Source organism: Ochotona princeps, chromosome 2, assembly GCF_030435755.1.
Source record: "Ochotona princeps isolate mOchPri1 chromosome 2, mOchPri1.hap1, whole genome shotgun sequence".
Taxonomy (NCBI): Eukaryota; Metazoa; Chordata; class Mammalia; order Lagomorpha; family Ochotonidae; genus Ochotona; species Ochotona princeps.
In genome coordinates, this window is record NC_080833.1 from 58825554 (window position 1) to 58840326 (window position 14773).

Here is a 14773-nt window from a genome sequence, read left to right on the forward strand (position 1 = left end):
AGGTGTCAAGCTTGGCGATCAATAATTACATTTGCATGAGATAAAGAAAATATTATCAAAATTATTATTTCACTATATAAGTTTAAATAATAAGTAATGATATTTTATTAATAAATATCTGGTTAGAGATACTTCAAATAGACAGCAGAGAGTGTAAGGGATCAATATTACTCATCTGCTTATCCTATTGTTAGATCTAACTATGGGAAGTCCTCATTGGACATTCAAAATATTTGTTTTAGAATCAATGTTGGTATTTGAAGATCCCAATGACCTTCTATATTTCATCAGACCTTCTATATTTAGTGCCCAAATCAATCCTTAAATAGCATTCTGAAAAAAAATCACTTCACTGATTCTCACAGATCAGTTTCATGAATCTCCTCAAGGCTTACAGGAATGCAAGATGTACTGAGATGAAAGAATATTTAGCAAGTTGAGTAGTCACAAACTCTACCATATTTGGAATAAATGTAGTAAGTTCTTCTCAGATAAGGAACAAACCTAACTTCCAACCTGACCAGTCAATTTTGGAAGGGTAGTAACCGACTTGGTATATTGAGCAATACTTAAATAATATCACTATCAATTACTATTGTGAATATATAATACATATTTCTGTCCTAATTAAACTTTTAATGTAAGAGCAAAAAAAAAAAAAAAAATGAAAATTGGGAGACAATGAAAGAGAACACACAAGACCAATGTCCTAGAGTGAAAGCAAAGTACTATCCCGTTGTCTCCAATGATATGTGGGGTTAAATCCTTCATGTACAAACTATGCCAAGAACATAAATAAAAATGATTTCATCACATAAATAACCACATATTCAACTGCATATGGCAGGGATTCAAAAACCACTAGACTGTTATTAGTATGTTTTCTCTTGTTTATGTTTCAGTATTTTTGGCACATAAAGGATTATCTATGTTTCTGAAATCATTTAGCATTATACCAAATATTCCACATCATTGGATAAACACTGGCATGCCAGATATGTCCAAATTCACAGTATTTAGGGATCTTTGTTTCCAAAAGCTATGAACATGTCAGTTGATGAAGTGTTCTCTTTCATGCTCCTGTCTGTATTATTTCATTAGATAATGAGATAGGCTGCCCTTTCTGTCCATCATTAGAGCAGCTGGAGACAGCATTTGCTACCTGGCAAAACTTTCGAAGAAGGATCTTTCTTAGCAGCAGATAAACCCAGGGATCCAATATTTGGTTCAGTGAAGCCAGGCGAACAGCTATCAAAAAGAAGTTGCACTCTTTCTCTTTTCCTGTGTGTGTCTTGCAGTGCTCAACAGATGTCTGATTGAAGATCATTTTCAACATCATTATCTAAGAAAGAAGAACAAAAGTTATCAAGGTTCTCTATATATTTATATATACCCACAGAGTACTCTAAAGAGTAATCTGCATATAATAGATTTTCAATTAATTACTCAACTGAAATGTTAATTACAGCAACATTTAAACTCACAGAACACATCTCTAAGTTTTATATTGCTTTGGATTTTTCCCATATTTTGATTTCTCAACCTGATGCAACTTTTTAAAAAACATACATGTTCTCAGGCTCTTGGTCTTTCAAATTTAAGAAGCTTGAAAATACATTTATGGGCCTGGTGCTGTGTCTGTGCTTGAAAAAATAAACATTTGTGAATTAATATTTAAGATCTACATAAAAGAGAAAATTGAAAGTTCATAAACAAATAAAAATATTCAGATTCAATAATCACCACACAAAATGTAAGCTATAACAAAATAAGAAGCTGTTTTGTACCTAATGGCTTGATCAAAATGATTATGACTGTATCAAATTTGAGTGAAGATGTGGAACACAATTAGTGGCAATGTGAACTGCAGCAACCTACTTCAAGAGCAACCTGCATTATTTCATTTGTTCTGTCCTAGTAGAACCAGTTGTGGAAATGCATTGCCTAGACTTATTGTTCCAGCAGTTGAATCTACAGACTGTTTCTGACAGCCTGGTTCATAACGGCAAACAGAAACAGAAGTGACATTGGTTCACATTTGCAAGAAAGGAAAGGAAAGGAACTGAGTTTTTAACTAACTTCCAAAATCATCCTTCAAGATGTACATGGATGTGGAGTGCTTGAAATGTAGCTGGATTGCACTGAGATGTCAGAATATCTAAATATTCATAACATATAATAGTATTTTGCATATTGTAATAAATTTGTCACAAAAATTCATGTCACTGCATTTTGCTCTTTTTAAAGTGTGTACTACTAGCAAATTGAAAATTATTTACGTGGCTTGCATGTGTTGCTTACCGTACATTTTTGTTCAGCCCATTCTTGAGATTCATCATTTTGAGCATTCAGGATGCTCATGTCATATACCAAAATTGAATTCAACTCCCTTAAACATACAAACACTACACTCCTAACATCACACTTTCAATACTGGCACTCTCTTACAATTCTGCTACAACCATTTAGAGTATGAGGCATCTTCTATGATGTATTTAGCTTATTCCATTCTCACCCTCATTCAGATCTCTTCTCGTTTAAATCAAAGCAATAACAGACATCTGGAAGGTATGTTTGCGGATTGAATTCTGTGTCCTGTCCCTTGAGAATGTCAACACAGATTGAGTTTCCTAAATGCCAACTTTAAGAAAACCTTCTCCAACAACAGAAGCACTTACATTTATTCCTGTATACCAAGCAAAAATTCAACTCTGGAATCCAAAGTTTTTCACTTTAGGGCTTCGATGTATCTTTCCAATCTTGTCTGCTACTACTAGCCTACACAGAATCTCAACTCCCAACTCATTCATCTAGAACATCTTTTTATTTTCTCCTTTATATGTCTTTATTCATTTTTTGTTACCTCAGGAAAATTTTGCATCTTAGTAAACATTTCTACTTCTATGTCTTTCAAGGCTGTATTAGTTTTGCTTTTTTTTTTTTAAGATTTTACTAATTTTTATTGGAAAGGCAGATCTACAGACAGAAGGAGAGACACAGGGAAAAATCCTCCAACCACTGATTCACTCCCCAAGTGGCCCAACAGCTGGAGCTGAGACGACTGGTAGCTAGGAACCAGGAGCTTCTTCTGGGTCTCCCTCGTGGGTGCAGGATCCCAAGGCTTTGGCTGTCCTCGACTGCTTTCCCAGGCCACCAGTAGGGAGCCAGATGGGAAGTGGAGCAGATGGGACAGACAAGAACCCACGCCCATTTGGGATCCTGGCACATACAAGGCGAGGACTTTAGGCACCAGGCTCTCACACTGTGGCCCCAGCAGTTTTTTTACTTACCATTATGAAGCATTGTCCTCCAAAGATCTACAAATTGTGTGTGTGTGTGTGTGTGCAATATACAAGCACATATTAATAGGCAGATATCATATGTCCCTCAGAATCTTGGATATGAGAATAAAAATGGGCCTTTATGGGTTAGGATGGATTTAACCTCAGTAGACAGATGCAAAGTTAGTGAATCTGACTGCAAGCAAATGAGCCAAGTATTGACATGATAGAATCTGTTTGCTCTAGGAAATCTAGTAAGTGGGCTTGTAATTTTCTACTGTTAGCAAAATGGATTCCAATAGTGAGATCAAAGATGCAATTGTTCTTATTAGCATCCTGTTTAATGTTAGTAAATATTCGATTGTTTTCATTCTTCATGTCCTGGGTCTTTTTCTACAGAACTAATAATGACTGGTCCCACTACTGATCACTCCACAAAGGAAGACCTGAGTCAGAGGATTTTTGGTGTAGTCAGTGGAGCCTTCATTTTATTTTACAAACACATGTAGATGAGAGTGCTTAAAAAAGTTACTGGGAAATGGAATTAAACAGATTGGAAAAAAATTCAATACCCCTACATATATGCAGTTCTTGAAAACACTTATGTTTATTATGAAAAACTATGAGTAAATTTCAAGGATTTTGGGTACTAAAACAAACATATACAGATTTTATTTTCTATGAGCTTTTATTTTTTTTAAAGATTTATTTTTTTATTTTTATTGGAAAGGCAGATATACAGAGAGGAGAGACAGAGAGGAAGATCTTCCGTCAGACGATTCATTTCCCAAGTGACGGCAACAGATGGAGCTGAGCCAATCTGAAGCCAGGAGCCTCTTCCGGGTCTCAAAGCTTTGGGCCATCCTCAACTGCTTTCCCAGGCCACAAACAGGGAGCTGAATGGGAAGCAGGGCTGCCGGGGTTAGAACTGGTGCCCATATGGGATCGTGGTGCGTGCAAGGCGAGGACCTTAACCACTACGCCATCACGCCGGGCCCTCTATGAGCTTTTAAAAATACAATTTTATACTAAAGAGCAGGTGGCCAGGTAAGTAGACAGCAAAGAGAGAGATGTGAAAATTACACCAAAAATCCTATAAATCAGTGCAAACACTTGCCTTTAAAGTCATTTTCCTTTCGCCTTGCTGAATCACAAGATACTCTCAAACTGCACACTAGCAATGGGAACAAGGGCTTCCAGATCTCATCTGTCTTATAACACAAATTTGTGCTCTGGGGCTGGATCCATAGTCCTTGGCCAAATTCCTACCTAATGGCTGAAGAAATTATTGTTCTATAAACAAATCAGAGGAAAATGGATGGGCAAGCAGTAGACAGCCCTATTTTCTGACTGTAATCTCCTTCACAGAAACTTGTCTGAGGAATGTATTCTATAAAAGCAAAAAAAAAAAAAAAAAAAAAAAAGCTCCATAGTAAGCAAATGCTCAGAGAATCATTATCCAAACAAGCCAGAAATTTCAAAAATATATATTTGTAGTATTAGGTGTGAAATTTGAGAAAGCTCAGATAATTCATATACTTGTAAAATAAATGTTAAATTACAATATAAAGTAGCTGTATAACGTTATTAATTATGTTATATCAAGTACAGACATGTAGAACACAATGAGATCATGCCATGTCAAATAATCAGTCACTACCAAACGATAACTAATGTTGCATGTGTATAACAATTCAAATGAGCTAAGAGAGCCTTTTACTTAAAATGAATATTTCCTTTATTAATAAACATACATTCCTATAAATCAACTTTAAAATAGACACACTGTATTATTATAAATAATATATAAAAATAGAAAAATTATATGTTCATTATTTTTAAATTTTTTATTATTTTCATCAGAAAGGCAGATACACGGAGAAAAGGAGAGACAGAGAGAAAGAGGTTCCATCTGCTGGCTCACTCCCCACATGGTTGCAAATCCATCCTCTACTGTGTTCCCAAGCCACAAGCAGAGAGCTGGATGGGAAGTGGAGCAGTCAGGATAGAAACAAGTGCTCAAATTGGATCCCGGTGCATGCAAGGCTAGGATTCAGCCACTAGGCCATCATGCTGGAACCATAAGGTATTTATAATATATAATTTATTATCTTCTGATGTTGGTTGATAGTCCTGTTCACTTTCATTGCAGCAGGCAGGACAATAGCACCTCCACAAAAATAGTCATTTTCAATACAAAGGACCTTTGACTTTACTTCTGCAAATGCCAAAAAGGACTTACATATGATTAAGGTTGGGGACTCTGAGATGAGGACACCATCATAGATTATATGGATAGGCCCAAAATAACAATCATGGTCTTCAAAATCAGAAAGTTTTTCTAGCTGACTAGAGAGAATAGCTGGAAGGATACAATGTTGTCTACTTTGAAAATGGAGAGGAGGAGCCAAGAGCTAAGGAATGCAGAGGAATTCCTCTAGGAACTCACAAATTCAAAACAGGTGATGTTTCCTTAGAGTTGACAGCAAGGTAGCTCTGTAGGCATTGTGTTGTTGGCCTTGGAGGACCAATATCAGATTGATTACCTATGGAACCAAAGAGAAATGTCTTTGCTTTTAAACAACCAAATTCATAGAAATGTCAGAAGTGGTTGAAAGTTGACAAATCCAAATCTGGTCTGGGAATACCTCAAAGTTTCTGTGGGGATCTCCCCAATCAAAATGCTGGACTCAGAACCCTAGCCAAGAAAAGACAGAAGAAAGAACAAGTCAATCAACCACCTCAGCTATATGTTGGGAGTGAAATACTGGGTAAATGAAGACTCTATCAATCAGTGTATTCTTCAACGACCTCACCGAGCTAGGAGTGGCGAAAACAGCAGCAATTCATAACTGGTGAACTATTAAAACCACTTGAGCAAGGATCTCAGAGCATGCCCCACATCCGGGACTTGGGGAGGTTGGGAAACTGGGTGGGGCTTCTCCCTCAATATCTCCCTTTATCTCAGATACAAGAAGGAAACAATATGGACATAATAGTCTTACCCACTTCCCTATATACCCTGAACCTTTATACCGTATTTAACTGTGTAAGGATTGTCAACAATATAATTTTAAAAAATAATAATAATAAAAATTTAAAAAAGAGCATTGCCCATTAAGTTAGGTCAAACTTCACTGTAGTTTTAATTTGAATCTCCCTAATAACTAGGAAACCTGAACAGTTTTTCATCTGGTTATTATTCTTTAGCATTTCATCTTTTGAAAAATGTCTGTCCCCTATTTGTTGTGTAGAGTGCAAAGACTTTCTACCATTCTGTTAGTTACATCCTCATTCCACTGACAATTTTCCTTGCTGTAAAGAAGCTTCCTTGGTTTGATGTGATCCTGTTTGTTTATTTTGGCTTTATCTGTGTGAGCTTATGATGTCTCTTCTAATAAATCTTTGCTTACATCTAAAAAAAAAAAAAAAAAGAGAGAAAGTTGACATATCCAGAGAATCAAGATGGCAGAATACAGTAAGGACACATTTAAGCTGATGGAAAAATATTTAATCAGGATGAAGCAGAGAGGACATATTTCAGGAAATACGAAAGGACAGAACAACAGCAGAGGGGTACCTGGAGACTGACAGACACAGGAAAGAAGCGGACACAGCAGTGTGGTGTTGCAGTGACTGATACTCCAGCACGGCGATCTGAACGCCACCAGAAGCCAGAACACCACCAGCAACCAGGTCCGTCTGGCACCCAGACCTAACGTCCAACAGGTTCCAAGAAGATCAGTGCCACCAACAACCTAATTATAGAGGACACCTGGAGTCTCTAATCCTGGGACCTGCTCCAACCGGAAGTGGGAGAAAGGTTGCAGAGACAACAGTGCAGCCTCAGCACAGTATCACAGGAGGAGGAGAGTGGTGAGACAGGAGCTGGGGCTGTGGGAACCATGGTGGAAATCTGACATAAGACCCCAGACCTGGAACTCACTGGAGGTTGTGAAACAAGTGACTGCAAGCAAAAAGTTGTGTATCAACCGCAATGAATAAAATTGCATTGTAGACCTGTGGTGACACAGCTTAGAAACCTGCCCCAAGGAGAAGACTCTGCTAATCAGAAGTACAATGATCAAGAGCAAAAGAAGAGACAAAGGCACAATGAATATTACTGAAGACTCCCCTGCAAAAGAGCAAAACCCTTTGCCAACCTCAGAGTTAACTGAGGAAGACATCGAGAAAATGGGGCACACAGAATCCATAAGACTCATTTTAAAGATTCTGATCAACAATGGGAAGCTCATGCAAGAGTTCAAAGAATTTAAGGAAGCAACAAAGCAAATCAAGGCTGGTATATCAGAAATTAAGAACACAGTGGAGCAAATTAAAAGTACAGTGGAGAGTCTCCAAAATAGAATGAAGCAAGTAGAAGAAAGAATCTCAAAATTGGAAAATATTTCCTGTCATCAGGGGGAAGCAAACAAAAAGCTGGAAGCAGAGCTGGATCAGGTCAAAAAAAGGATTCAAGAATTGAAAGACACTATTAAGAGACCAAATGTAAGAGTTATGGGAGTACCAGAAGGTTCAGAAAGAGAAGTTGAGTTTGCAAATGTATTTAATGAAATAATAAAGGAAAATTTCCCTAATCTGGAGAAAGAATTGGGAAGCAAGATCCAGGAGGGACACAGAACTCCCAACAGGCTTGATCAAAAGCGATCTTCACCACAATATATGATAATCAAGCTCTCTTCAATTGAACATAAGGAAAAGATCCTCAAATGTGCACGTGAAAAAAATCAATTGACAGATAAAGGAATGCCAATTAAGCTCACAGGAGATCTCTCACAGCTAACTCTCCAGGCAAGACGAGAATGGAGTGACATATTCCAGATTCTAAAAGAAAAAAATTGTCGGCCCAGGATAACATATCCAGCAAAGCTTTCTTTTGTCTTTGAAAATGAAATAAAATTCTTCCACAATAAAGAAAAGCTAAAAGAATTTGCCTCTTCCAAACCTGCCCTACAAATGATACTTCAAGATGTTCTCTTCACGGAGAAGAGGAATAGCACCAAACAAAACCAAAGACAAATGAGAAGAACAGCCCAGTAAAAAGACAACAGAAGACTAAACCAATGAACAACCCATTCCTAAAATGACAGGACCAACGTAACAACCATGTGTAATAAACTCTGAATGTAAAAGGCTTAAGCTCAATCAAACGCCATAGATTAGTAGACTGGATCAAAAAACAAAACCCATCTGTCTATTTTCTGGAGGAGACACACTTCAACAAAGATCAGTGGAAACTATATCACATGGGTTTTGTTGTTTTCTGTTGGTTTCATCTCTTCAAAACACTTTCTTCTGATTAAATCATTCAGTGACTTGTAGATCATGCAATGGCATCATTTTCTTCAAGAAGGTTCTTGATTTTCATTTCTTCAGCTACACATTAGTCATTTAATAGCATGTTATTTAACTTTTTGGTGTTGTTAATTTCTTTTTTCTTCCTGATGTTGATTTTGTTTTGTGACTCCTCGTTTAAGGGGATGTATAGTAGCTGTGAAATGGAGTCTGTCATATCTAGTAACATGTCATTTAACTTCATGGCATTGTAAATTTCTATTTTTCTTTCTATTATTGATTTTATATCATGACTTTTCATTTAAGGGGATGTACAGTAGCTGTGAGATGGAGACTAACATTCAGATGTGAGGATATAGTGTGGTATGCATTTCTACTTCCAGACAAAGATGGACTTACAATGAAACTGTTCACTATATCCTGACAATAGGATGCTGGACTCTCTGCCATTGTCCAGGCCTGCAATGATGGACATATGACTGAGTATGAAGAACTATACTTTAGTAATGATATAGAGGAACTAGGTGGGGGGGGGCGGGATTGGGGAGGGGATAAGGGAATATGGAGCTGTATCATAAAATGATAGCACTAATAATAAAATGTGTTAAAAAAAAGTTTACAAATCCACACAGTGGCCTTTCAACACAGATTGAAAGAAAGCAAAGAATGAACTTAAAAATGAATTTTTTTCCTACAGAAAAAAGATCCTAGCAAGATTGCTTACATTGCTCACTTTGTTATGAAAACATTTTTTTTTTTACTATAAACCTAGTAAAAATAAACTTAATCCTCACTCATTTCCTAACTTACTACATCGACAAATGAGTGCCTGTTTTTGCAGTGGCATCAGTTAGATTTCAGTGTGTTTGCCTAAAAGGCATAAAATCAATACTTTCAACTTAGTTGTCTTCATGACAAACGAATGTTGACTAATCTTATATAAAGTTGTCTCTGGCTGCTAATTCATCCAGAACTAAATGTTTGAGCATTTACCGTCTTCAGGAAGTATGTTCTAGAACTGGTTTAAAATTATCTAAAAATTTGCCTAAATAACATTTTCTTTTTCTTTTTTTATTTTTAATTAATTTGTTTTTCTTATTTTCCATGATACAGTTCCACAGGCTCCTAGATTTCCCTTCCCCCCTCCTCAAATCCCCAGTCTCCTCAGTGATTTCCCCCATATCATTACAATTGTATAGCCCTTTACAATCAATCATAAGTCCATCCTTCTGCTATTTAAGTGTATCCTGACATTACAGGCATGGGCAATGGCAGAGAGCTTAGCATGCTGTTGTCAAGACACCTTCAACAGTTTCATTGGGAGTCCATCTTTGATTTTTAAGTAGAGATACACTCAGCCATTAAAAAGAATGAAATCCTACCATTTGCAACCAAATGGTTCCAACTAGAGACCATTATGCGCAATAAAGCAAGTCAGTTCCAAAAGGATAAATATCAAATATTCTCTCTGATATAAGGCAAAATTCATACAAAATGCAAGCTCAGTAGCCCTTTCAAACTGTTTTTGCTACATCTCAGGGAGTTTGATATTCTTGTTTTTATTTTCACTCATTCAAAAAAAAGATTTTGTTTTTCTTATTAATTTCCTCACTGACTCATGGGTCACACAATAATATCGTTTACTTCAGGAAGGTCTTTGATTTTCTTTTTATTTCTTCAGCAACACATTGGTCATTCAGTAGCATGCTATTCAACTTCATGTTGTTGTAAATTTTCTATTTTTCTTTCTGTTGTTGATTTTGTTTCATAGCTTTTTATTTAAGAAGATGTATAGTAACTGTGGTAGAGACTATCACATCCAGATGTGAAGATACAATGCAGTTTGCATATCTACTTACAATTCATTTTTTTAACATAAAATATTGGATTTTCCTAACTTTTTATGACCTGGAAAATTCACCAAATTACTTGTTAAGATGAATTTTCAGTCATTTTAAAGAGATCACTAAAAATTTTTAAATTAATATTTTGAAGATAATAATGTAAGATTATTTTGCTGAGGCTAACATAGGCCTCATATGCCTTACATTGCTTAGTGCACAGTAATTTCCAGCAATTTACTATTGAAGATGCAATGATTATAACATTATGAAACCAAGCCCTCTGAATAATAATTGTCACATGGGTAAAGACATTTTAGCTTTTCCCAGCAATCATGAAATGTGAAATATGAATATAATTGGAATTAGAAGCAGTTATCCTAATGCTATCATTTCCAAATGGAAGCAGGGATGGAAATAAGGCTCCAAATTTATCATCTAACTTTGAACATCGATGTAATTTTCATCTATCTGTTAACTTCTTCATATTTAAGGAGATAAACAGTAATTGAAAACTGTTACATATGTGTTTTCAAGGATTTGTTTAGACCACTCAAGATTGGGGAGAAAATTTTTAGATCAAATGTGTTTCACAGTACAATTAAAAATTCATATTCTGCTTTTACTCCCAACACTGAAGAAGAGAGACAAACACAAAGAAGGTTGCTCATATGGTGAGGGAATTAATTTTTTTAATTTATTTTTATTGGAAAGGCAGATATACAGAGAGGAGGAGAGACAGAGAGGAAGATCTTCTGTCTGATCATTCACTCCCCAAGCCGCCGCAATGGCTGGAGCTGAGCCGATCCGTAGCCGGGAGCCAGGAGTTCTTCCAGGTCTCCCACGCAGGTGCAGTGTCCCAAAGCTTTGGGCGGTCCTCAACTGCTTTCCCAGGCCACAAGCAGGGAGCTGGATGGGAACTGGGGCTCCTGGGATTAGAATTGACGCCCATATGGGATCCTGGCATATTCAAGGCAAGGACTTTAACCACTATGCTATCACGCTGGGCCCAGGAATTAATTTTTAAGCAACATTTAAGTGCACGAAGCACTGTTGCTCCTTCTGAACAGCGTCATATAAAGAAGCATCTGCTTGAAGAAGTAGAAACAATTCTGGCTGACTAGAACCACAGCCCTTGTGCCAGCAACCTCCCCAGACTTCACGTAACACATTCTGGCCCCCTGGCCTTTCTCCTGGTTATCAGCAGAATAGACTGCACTTAATTTACTCAAGATCATCAGGAACACAACATATCAGTAACCTCAACATTCTCCATCCCTGCCCACCATCAGTGCAATTACCTTGCTCCAGACAAAAGGAAACAAATGATTTGTCTTTTTCCCAGTGATAATTTTCTTTAAATGAGCAAAGAATTACTAGAAATTATATTGATATTCTGCATTTGGATTGACAATTATATTCTGTGTGTATTTGATATTTTAAAATGTTTATTAATATAAAGAGAACAGATTCTTTGTATTTTATAGGTAGCACTAAAGCAATAACCATACTTTCTTTCTCTCCTTCCCTCAAGGTCCCTCTTTCTTTCCTTTATTTTTTTCATTTAATTTTTGCAAAGTCATAATTTCAGGCCCCTCCATAATTATAAGCTTAACCTACCACTAACCATAATATTTAACAAGTAAAAAATAGAAAGACCACAATCCACAGACATATAAACAAAGACAAAAAGCAGTCATATCACAAGATACGTTTCATTCCTCCATACTACACAAAATCTTCGGCACTCTCCTTTTTGGTTCAAAACTGCTTGGATTGTAGGCTTCACATATTCACTGAAGATAATGAGAAATCCTCCCTAAAAATTAATCTAAAAAATTTAGCAGCCTTGAGCTTCCAGTGTGGGTGTTTATTCATTTCCAGTTTATCCCTAATATACGTGTTTAAGAGCATTGCTTCACAAGCCAGTTGTTATCTGTAATGTTTTGTTTTTCATGTTCTGTTGTTATGCTTTGAAAGAATAACCTGCTATACTGGAAATTCCCCCTAGAGTCCTACACTGGAAATTCCTGCCCTGAAACCAGCCTGGGCCCTTTAAACTGCTTAATTACATAATTTGAAGGATTTTCATCCAAAGCAGTTTCACTGTGCATGAGGATTAAGAAACAGGTGTAGTCTTTCCAGTCTGGTTACCTACCATTCTTGGGTTGTCAGAGTGTCATGCCAGCCTCAATTCTACTAGATTAACAAGCTTCCCTGTCTTATCTAATCTGAAACCTTTGCAAATAAATAGCTTTCCAACACTAAAACAAAAATACTAGTAGCTGTGTCATTTCATCTTCATGACTATGTAATTTTATAAAATGCTGAAAAATAATGGATTAAAATCAAAAGAGCTTAATTCTAGTGCTGGCTTTGATATCATTTATGACTTTCCCTTAAGTCATTTATTTTTCTGGAATTTACTGAATTCACTGTAAACAATGGGATTGAACTGGAAGGCTTCCACATATACTTGAATAGTTACATTTTTTTCTTATGTATTCTGGGGCAAGAAGAAGAATTTAATTTGTCAAGGAAAGAACCTAAACAGAAAAGAAAAGACAATTTCTTTGCAAGAAACACCCAAATATGTCTTTCAGTTAAGAGTAAACAGAGGTAAATTACAAAAAGAGAGAGACAGACAGTGTATGAGAGCAAAGAAGTAGATTCAAGAATCTTTGCGAGACAAGTTTTGTAAAAGCAGCAGACTTAGACAAATGCAATGGCCAAAAAAAAAAAAAAATAGAGGTCTCCCATAATTCTAACTCACTTTGCTTCTGGTTTGGAGACCAAGTACCTAACTTAAGATCTGACTCTCCCCTGCTCTGAACAACAATTAATACCTGCTTATTGTGCACATCTCCTCCATCTAGTAATGTAGCTGCAAAAATTACAGTGAGATAAAAAATAATTAACATCTTTACTTTCTAGCATACCTCTTCCAACCCTCAGGCACTGTTGCATTATCACACATTTCCAGAACAGAACACTTTGGAGGGAGGCAGAGCATTCTGGGTTCTGCTGTAAAGAAATGAGTGCATTACATCAATGTTCCTTAGATTTCCACCTAACAGAGTGATTTCAAAACCAAACAAATAACCCTGTTCAAAATTTCACTTAAAAAGTGTTTGTTATGCAGGAAGGAAAACTAAAACATTTATCCCCACACCTCCTCCCGCAACCAACCCTCCACAATTTTTTTTTCAGGAAAAGCATATAATATTTGTACTGACACAGACTTATTTTTCTAAGTGTACTATTTTCCATTTGTATCCATTGTGAATGATAATTATCTTACATTCTTTTTTTTTTTTTTTGAAAGTGGGTATACCATTGTTTCCACATCAATATCATTTTACCCTGTATCTGGGGTCAGGGAAAAAAACAAAGAGAAAAGCCCCACCCAACCTCCCACCCATTCTAGATCCCCAACGGGAACCCTCCACAATTGGAACTGGAGGTCCACATGGGTATGTAACCATCTCACCTTTGTAACAAATATTAAAATAAAATCAGAAATAAGTATTTGGTATGATATAATCATCACAGAATCATTATGTAGATCTCCACATTGTGAAGAAGCGGGCACCCTGCCTGCCCATTATTTCCTCCTACGAGCCAGCATCTCACAATGGGGATCAATTTTTGTTCTAGCTGTATCACTTCCAATCCAGCTCCCAGTTAACACACATGGGAAAAACGTGAAAGCTAGCCCAGATTCTTGGATCCTTGTCACCCACATGGAAGATACAAATGAAGCTCCAGGCTTCTGGATTTGGTCTCACTCATCCATGGTCATCATGGCCACTTGTGGTATGAACTACAGAAAAAAGACTCTCTCTCTCTCTCTCTTTCTCTCTCTCTCCTTTTTTCTCTCTAATAAAGTAAAAAAAAAAATTATGATGAGTTTACAGGATCCAGCATTGTGCTATAGTGGGAAAGATTCCATCTGCAATGTTAGCATCCCATATTGGACTGCTTCACATCCTGGTTATTCCACTTTTGATTTAGCTCCTGCTAATAGCATGGAAAAGAAGCAGATGATAAAGAAATAATTATTTTAAGAGAAAATTTTTCTCAGTTACTAGGAGTTGTAAATTCTGTGTAGCTGCTCCACATAGCACAGTAGGTAGATTAATGATTATCTTATATGACATGAGTCACAGAATATCACCAAGTATTCAAATTCTAGCTGAACTAAAGGCAAAATTCACTCAGTGAAAGCACTCATTCTATGGATTAAAGAATTAAGACAACTTTAAGATAGTTCTCACCAATACAAGTTCATGTAAGCCTAAAATGCTCAGTATATTATTATCTACCCAAAGAGTC

At 36.6% G+C, this 14773-nt stretch overlaps 1 protein-coding gene across 1 annotated transcript in view; it reads right to left on the bottom strand.

Moving 5' to 3' along the window:
- Positions 1 to 293: 293 nt before the first annotated feature.
- The window catches only part of PTGER3 (prostaglandin E receptor 3), a 50908-nt gene continuing 36428 nt past the window's right edge, over positions 294 to 14773 (bottom strand). Inside the window, exon 2 of the mRNA XM_058658049.1 lies at positions 294 to 1342. Within this exon, the coding sequence (XP_058514032.1) occupies positions 1073 to 1342 (270 nt within the window). The 3' untranslated portion in view covers positions 294 to 1072. The remainder of the gene's footprint in view (positions 1343 to 14773) is intronic.